This window comes from Coregonus clupeaformis, chromosome 34, assembly GCF_020615455.1.
Source record: "Coregonus clupeaformis isolate EN_2021a chromosome 34, ASM2061545v1, whole genome shotgun sequence".
In the NCBI taxonomy this organism is placed as follows: Eukaryota; Metazoa; Chordata; class Actinopteri; order Salmoniformes; family Salmonidae; genus Coregonus; species Coregonus clupeaformis.
The window spans coordinates 7,621,038-7,629,746 of record NC_059225.1 but is presented as its reverse complement, the minus strand read 5'-3'; the positions used below and the strand labels follow the sequence as shown (position 1 = coordinate 7,629,746).

The 8,709-nt window shown below is 42.3% G+C and overlaps 1 protein-coding gene across 2 annotated transcripts in view; it reads right to left on the bottom strand.

Annotated features, from left to right (window-relative positions):
- Positions 1 to 1,908: 1,908 nt before the first annotated feature.
- The window catches only part of LOC121549726 (serine/threonine-protein kinase 17A-like), a 72,202-nt gene continuing 65,401 nt past the window's right edge, over positions 1,909 to 8,709 (bottom strand). For both annotated transcript variants that reach the window (XM_045210400.1, XM_045210399.1), the window contains 2 exons: positions 8,365 to 8,544; positions 1,909 to 3,754 (listed from right to left, as the gene is read on the bottom strand). In XM_045210400.1, the coding sequence (XP_045066335.1) occupies positions 3,418 to 3,754; positions 8,365 to 8,544 (517 nt within the window). In that variant the 3' untranslated portion in view covers positions 1,909 to 3,417. The remainder of the gene's footprint in view (positions 3,755 to 8,364; positions 8,545 to 8,709) is intronic.

Sequence of the window (8,709 nt, the reverse complement as noted above, 5' to 3'; positions counted from 1 at the left end):
TTGGATCTGATTTTAATAGCTAACATTTCGATGGCCATAATAAATATAAATGCTGATAGTGGACAACCTTGTTTTACTCCTCTTGACAGTTTACAACTTACTAAAGAAGAGGAAAGTGGAAGGGGGAAAAAGTAAGGAACTTGTCTGTCGGCCCTGCATTAAAGACCATAATTGGTTAAAGAAAACTGTGATAAATAAAAAAGTATACCAGTTTCATTTAAGGACCAAAGGATTGACAGCTGTCCCATATAGATTGCAAAATAGTTGGGAAGAGATTTTTGACGTACCGATTCCATGGCATAGTGTTTATGAACTGATATGCAAATCGACGCCGGATTCAAAACTTAGCATTTTTCCATTTAAATTATTATACAAAATTTTTGCTACCAATAGAATGTTATTGATATTGGGGATACAATCTTCCCAGCTCTGCAGATTTTGCTGCGAAGAGACAGAATCATTAGATCATTTGTTTTGGTACTGTCCATTTGCATGAAAACATGTATGCACTCACTAACTGTAAGTCGCTCTGGATAAGAGCGTCTGCTAAATGACTAAAATGTAAAATGTAAAATGTAGCTTGTTTTTGGACACAGGTCTAGTAATGGCTGGAGGATTGCAATATTTACCTGGAGCTAACCCTGCAGATAGCACTACTGGGTGATCCGAAAAGTCATAGTCAATCGACCAATAATATAATAATACTTTTAGCAAAAATGTTTATTTTCAATTTACAATCTGTGGAAACAATGAGAATAGAAGGGTTCAGAACATTTGTAAAACATCACAGTACAGTTGAAAAATATATGGCAAATAGAAATCCAATATGGATGGTGTTAAGAGATAGATGGGAGGTGTTGAATGGAGTTGAAGGATGGGACTAATATCAACTAACAACAACTAATAGCAACAAGATAACTAATGTAAAGCATACTGTGTCCATAATAAGTATATAGGTTATAGGTTGAGAGCTTTTGTGAAAGAGCACAGTTAGAAAGATATGGCATATAGAAGCAAACCGGATGGACATCATGAAAATTATCGGAGAGTTTGAGGGTAGAGGAAGTTCAGGAGTAAAAACTATCAAAATAGAATTATTGTAAAATTGACTGTGTCCATAAAATATATATAGTATGTATAAGCTGGAAGTAGAGGCCTAATCATTGTTGTTCACTAGTTTACTCCAATTAGGGAAGGGGTGGTGGGGTTGGAAAGTAATAAAGGGAAATATATTTTTTTAAAGGATATGTATATGTATGTATATATGTGTGTATATGTATGTGTATGTATGTATATGCATATATATTTGAGAGAAAAAAAACATGGGGGATTGGAAGTGATGCAGAGAATTAAATTGATGGAAGTTACAATCTATCTCCAATATTAAAGCAATCCCCAACAAAAATCTACCCACAAATAAAATAGAAAATCACAATTATGTATGTTCATTTTTGGTGCACCAAAGACATGACTTACCCAATGGACTACTAGAAAATGTTTATATCCAAATTGCTGGCTCAATAACGTCTTCCTTAAGATAATTGTGTTGGGGCTCAATAACTTCTTCCTTAAGATAATTGTGTTGGAGGTTGTTAGTAGAAAGAACACACACTGGAAAGCCAACCATGAGAAGTGGAGGGGGACAGATGGACAAGGAAATGGAGGAGGAGAGAACCTGCGAGGCTAGAGTAGTCTTCTTTACTAACAGCTGTATAGGAATCACTGACGCTTCCCTTCACCTCACCCAGCGGGCACAGCTGCCAGTGTGTCCACACAGTTGGCGCATCCACACACACACACACACACTAACACACACACACACACACACACACACATCATCTCCTCTGAAATAAATATGTCTTCATTCAAGGCTTCAATTCAGTATCAAAAACCAAATGCTACTCAGAATAAGGTTTAAGAGACGTAACTTTATTTACTGTAGAACATCCCATAATAAGAAGCTTCTCGTTTGATGGAGACTACAATGAACTCTCTGCATATACACGTGGCAATTATAGCTGAGGAGATTGAAACATTTACATGACATTTACATCCTTTAGCAGACGCTCTTATCCGCATGGGATGTTCCCAGTTCTGGGTCAAACGTGTGCAATGGCTTTTTCAACATAATTATTTAGAGACGTACTCTTAAATCAACATAATCTTTGTTTCATATATATATATATATATATATATATATATATATATCTATATATATATATATATATATATATCTATATATATATATATATATATATAGTTAACCCCCCCCTTTCACCTTACAGAAGATATCTATAACCTTAAACATAAACAAAATACCTTAAGAAAAGAGATGGCAGACCTAAACATGGACAAAAAAGATGCAATTCCATTTATGGCCCAAGTCATCTCTAATTATCCCAGCATGGCACCAAAGAAGAAGAAAACAAAAGAAAACAAAGCATCACAACAAGGCTTAGTCTGGAGTAATGTCACAACAAGGCTTAGTCTGGAGTAATGTCACAACAAGGCTTAGTCTGGAGTAACGTCGCAACAAGGCTTAGTCTGGAGTAATGTCGCAACAAGGCTTAGTCTGGAGTAATGTCACAACAAGGCTTAGTCTGGAGTAATGTCACAACAAGGCTTAGTCTGGAGTAATGTCACAACAAGGCTTAGTCTGGAGTAACGTCGCAACAAGGCTTAGTCTGGAGTAATGTCGCAACAAGGCTTAGTCTGGAGTAATGTCACAACAAGGCTTAGTCTGGAGTAATGTCACAACAAGGCTTAGTCTGGAGTAATGTCACAACAAGGCTTAGTCTGGAGTAACGTTACAACAAGGTTTAGTCTGGAGTAATGTCACAACAAGGCTTAGTCTGGAGTAATGTCACAACAAGGCTTAGTCTGGAGTAACGTTACAACAAGGCTTAGTCTGGAGTAATGTCACAACAAGGCTTAGTCTGGAGTAATGTCGCAACAAGGCTTAGTCTGGAGTAATGTCACAACAAGGCTTAGTCTGGAGTAACGTTACAACAAGGTTTAGTCTGGGGTAACGACAGGATCTATACGGGGAAAAATTGACCAAAAAGAACTGTTTGGCTTACGAATTCAGACCATGAGGTGGGTTAGAAAAGTGTGACATGTTTCTTCTGGTTTGTAAGTGCAATGTTTTGAACTGCTTTCTCCTAGATGTAAGAGCAGGAGTTCTCCCACCCAGGTTATTTTTGCGAACTACTGGGTGGTGCAGGCTCCAGCCCATCACTAATGCACCTGATTCTACTAAGCAACTAATCAGGGCCGTGACAGTCTGAATTATCTGGTGTGTCAGTAAATGGCAGGAGGGAGACCCAGCACCACCACAAGCTCTCCAGGACCCCCTAGTGTAGAGGATGAGATGTGTGTGTGTGTGTGTGTGTGTGTGTGGGTGGGTGTCTGTCTCCTTCAGTAAATGAACTCCCCAGGAACCTCTTGGAGGGCGCTGAAGGGCTCCTCGAACTTGAAGCGTTTGGAGATGGCCTTCTGGTCGGGGTTCATGACCTCCTTGTCTGTTGACTGGCGGCAGTGGCCCAGTGCGTACGCCGCCACCACGATCAGCTCCTCCGTTTCGGGGCCTTCCTCCTCCTCCTCCCCCCTGATGGGGCTCTCGGGGCTGTCTGGGTCAGAGGTGCACTTGGTGGGGCTGATAGTCCCTTTCACCTCTACTGTCGCCTCTGCTTCCTTTTTCTCTTTTGTCTGGAGCCACTGGTGCTGCAGGCAGTCTTCTGCCGTGGCACGGTTACTGTTGGGAGAAAGGAGAATGCCAGGGAATCAATGGGAACTTCAACCCCCATATCCACCTTCTCCGATGGCTTGGTGGGTTTGAGCGAGCATGGCACTTTCAACACCAAGGCTGTGGATTTGATTGCCCAAGGGACCTATTCTACTGTTTATAGAATACATGTTTGTGGCCTGGGGTGGTCTGGCGGTCTAATCTGGCCCACTGCTCTTTCAGTACTCTCTCTCCTACCATTCACCTCTACACAAAAAACACACACACATATACATACATATTATATATATATACCCTTTTGCAATTATGTTAGCACAGCTGAAAACTGTTGTGCTGATTAAAGAAGCAATAAAACTGGCCTTCTTGAGACTAGTTGAGTATCTGGAGAATCAGCAATTGTGGGTTCGATTACAAGCTCAAAATGGCCAGAAACAAATAGCTTTCTTCTGAAACTCATCAGTCTATTCTTGTTCTGAGAAATGAAGGCTATTCCATGCGAGAAATTGCCTACTCCCTTCACAGAACAGCGCAAACTGGCTCTAACCAGAATAGAAAGAGGAGTGGGAGGCCCCGGTGCACAACTGAGCAAGAGGACAAATACATGAGTGTCTAGTTTGAGAAACAAGATGCCTCACAGGTCCTCAACTGGCAGCTTCAAGAGGCGACTCCGGGATGCTGACCTTCTAGGCAGAGTTGTAAAGAAAAAGCCATATCTCAGATTGGCCTATAAAAGTAACATATTAATATGAGCAAAAGAACACAAGACACTGGACAGAGGAAGCTTGGAAAAAAGTGTTATGGACAGACGAATTGAAGTTTGAGGTGTTTGGATCACAAAGAAGAACATTTGTGAGACGCAGACCAAATGAAAAGATGCTGGAGGAGTGCTTGATGCCATCTGTCAAGCATGGTGGAGGCAATGTGATGGTCAGGTGGTGCTTTGGTGGTGGTAAAATAGGAGATTTGTACAGGGTAAAAGGGATCTTGAAGAAGGAAGGCTATCACTCCACTTTGCAACGCCATGCCATACCCTGTGGACGGCACTTGATTGGAGCCAATTTCTTCCTACAACAGGACAATGACCCAAAGCACAGCTCCAAACTACGCAATAACTATTTAGGGAAGAAGCAGTCAGCTGGTATTCTGTCTATAATGTAGTGGCCAGCACAGTCACCGGATCTCAACCCTATTGAGCTGTTGTGGGAGCAGCTTGACTGTATGGTACGTAAGAAGTGTCCATCAAGCCAATCCAACTTGTGGGAGGTGCTTAAGGAAGCATGGAGTGAAATCTCTTCAGATTACCTCAACAAATTGACAACTAGAATGCCAAAGGTCTGCAAGGCTGTAACTGCTGCAGATGGAGGATTCTTTGATGAAAGCAAAGTTTGAAGGACACATTATTATTTCAATTAAAAATCATTATTTCTAACCTTGTCAATGACTACATTTCCTATTCATTTTGCTATATTTCCTATTCAAACTATTTGATGGAAAACAAGGACATTTCTAAGTGACCCCACATATACATATATATATACACACATACACTGCTCAAAAAAATTAAGGGAACACTTAAACAACACAATGTAACTCCAAGTCAATCACACTTCTGTGAAATCAAACTGTCCACTTAGGAAGCAACACTGATTGACAATAAATGTCACATGCTGTTGTGCAAATGGAATAGACAACAGGTGGAAATTATAGGCAATTAGCAAGACACCCCCAATAAAGAAGTGGTTCTGCAGGTGGTGACCACAGACCACTTCTCAGTTCCTATGCTTCCTGGCTGATGTTTTGGTCACTTTTGAATGCTGGCGGTGCTTTCACTCTAGTGGTAGCATGAGACGGAGTCTACAACCCACACAAGTGGCTCAGGAAGTGCAGCTCATCCATGATGGCACATCAATGCGAGCTGTGGCAAGAAGGTTTGCTGTGTCTGTCAGCGTAGTGTCCAGAGCATGGAGGCGCTACCAGGAGACAGGCCAGTACATCAGGAGACGTGGAGGAGACCGTAGGAGGGCAACAACCCAGCAGCAGGACCGCTACCTCCGCCTTTGTGCAAGGAGGAGCAGGAGGAGCACTGCCAGAGCCCTGCAAAATGACCTCCAGCAGGCCACAAATGTGCATGTGTCTGCTCAAACGGTCAGAAACAGACTCCATGAGGGTGGTATGAGGGCCCGACGTCCACAGGTGAGGGTTGTGCTTACAGCCCAACACCGTGCAGGACGTTTGGCATTTGCCAGAGAACACCAAGATTGGCAAATTCGCCACTGGTGCCCTGTGCTCTTCACAGATGAAAGCAGGTTCACACTGAGCACATGTGACAGACGTGACAGAGTCTGGAGACGCCGTGGAGAACGTTCTGCTGCCTGCAACATCCTCCAGCATGACCGGTTTGGCGGTGGGTCAGTCATGGTGTGGGGTGGCATTTCTTTGGGGGGCCGCACAGCCCTCCATGTGCTCGCCAGAGGTACCTAAATGTAAATGTAGGTAGCCTGACTGCCATTAGGTACCGAGATGAGATCCTCAGACCCCTTGTGTGACCATATGCTGGTGCGGTTGGCCCTGGGTTCCTCCTAATGCAAGAATTTTGTGATTCTTCAAAGTAGCCACCCTTTGCCTTGATGACAGCTTATCACACTCTTGGCATTCTCTCAACCAGCTTCATGAGGTAGTCACCTGGAATGCATTTCAATTAACAGGTGTGCCTTGTTAAAAGTTATTTTGTGGAATTTCTTTCCTTCTTAATGCGTTTGAGCCAATCAGTTGTGTTGTGACAAGGTAGGGGTTGGTATACAGAAGACAGCCCTATTTGGTAAAAGTCCATATTATGGCAAGAACAGCTCAAATAAGCAAAGAGAAACAACAGTCCATCATTACTTTAAGACATGAAGGTCAGTCAATCTGGAAAATTTCAAGAACTTCGAGTTTCTTCAAGTGCAGTCACAAAAACCATCAAGCGCTATGATGAAACTGCGTCTCATGAGGACCGCCACAGGAAAGGAAGACCCAGAGTTACCTCTGCTAAAGAGGATAAGTTCATTAGAGTTAACTGCACCTCAGATTGCAGCCCAAATAAATGCTTCACAGAGTTCAAGTAACAGACACATCTCAACATCAACTGTTCAGAGGAGACTGCGTGAATCAGGCCTTCATGGTCAAATTGCTGCAAAGAAACCACTACTTAAGGACACCAATAATAAGAAGAGACTTGCTTTGGCCAAGAAACACGAGCAATGGATATTAGACCGGTGGAAATCGGTCCTTTGGTCTGATGAGTCAAAATGTGAGATTTTTGGTTCCCACCGTGAAGCATGGATGAGGAGGTGTGATGGTGCTTTGCTGGTGACACTGTCTGTGATTTATTTAGAATTCAAGGCACACTTAACCAGCATGGCTACCACAGCGATACGCCATCCCATCTGGTTTGCGCTTAGTGGGACTATAATTTGTTTTCAACAGGACAATGACCCAAAACACACCTCCAGGCTGTGTAAGGACTATTTGACCAAGAAGGAGAGTGATGGAGTGCTGCATCAGATGACCTGGCCTCCACAATCACGCGACCTCAACCCAATTGAGATGGTTTGGGATGAGTTGGACCGCAGAGTGAAGGAAAAGCAGCCAACAAGTGCTCAGCATATGTGTGAACTCCTTCAAGACTGTTGGAAAAGCATTCCAGGTGAAGCTGGTTGAGAAAATGCCAAGAGTGTGCAAAGCTGTCATCAAGGCAAAGGGTGGCTACTTTGAAGAAAATAAAATATGGAATATTTGTTTAACACTTTTTTGGTTACTACATGATTCCATATGTGTTATTTCATAGTTTTGATGTCTTTACTATTATTCTACAATGTAGAAAATAGTAAAAATAAAGAAAAACCCTGGAATGAGTAGGTGTGTCCAAACTTTTGACTGGTACTGTACATAAGATTAATATTGTGTTTAAACCCCTAGAGTGACGCACCGGTGCGTGAATCTAAGTAACATAATACGAAAATCCCCATCAAAATCTGTCAGTTTAAGTTGGAGATACATTTTTTTTGTATGGGCTGTGTCTCAATCTACCACATCCACCTGTGTCGCCCTTCCACATCTGTAGTGGAAAGTGGCAGAGCTACAGTGCTGTTTGTCAGACCAGGAGACATCCCAAAAATCTGTTTCTCACGAAAATGTATGTAGAATCCGAACGATTTGGCCTACAAAACTAATATGACCACGAGACTCTCATAAACACAATGGTGATCTCCGTTTTACTCTACGGGACTTGTCTAAAGGTACACATGAATGGCAGTATGGAGGTAGCTTTGTGTTAACAAAAATAAGGCGTTAAATGTGTTAAAAAAAACAATAATATTTCATAGATATAGGACAGACACTTAAAAACCTTATTCCTTGTGATATCTTTTTGGACTGTCTTTTTTTGCCATTCATGAATGTGTTGTTCAATTAGTTTCTATGGGCTATAGTAGTAAAGGCCAAATAATAAAAAATAAAAAATGTATACCTAAAATTCAGAACTTAAAGTCAAATAGCTAAATGATCCATGGTATGACCTTCTTAAAACAATTCCACATGTCAGCATAGAACCCCCACCCCCCAATGACCACATTACTCACTGGGGTTCTTTGATGAGCAGGACCTTGATGAAGGCGATGGCGGCCTGGTCTAGATGCTCCAGCTCCTCCTCCTGGTAGCTGACGTTGATCTGGGAGATGTTGAGGAAGGTCTCCTGCTTGTCCTCCCCCAGGAAGGGAGAGGTACCCGTCAGCATCACGTAGGTCAGCACCCCAATACTCCTGTCAGACACATACAGTGACAAAACAGTTGGACAAATATATACACTACATGATCAAAAGTACGTGGACACCTGCTCGTCAAACATCTCATTCCAAAATCATGGGCATTAATATGGAGTTGTTCCCCCCCCCCTTTGCTGCTATTACAGCCTCTATTCTTCTGGA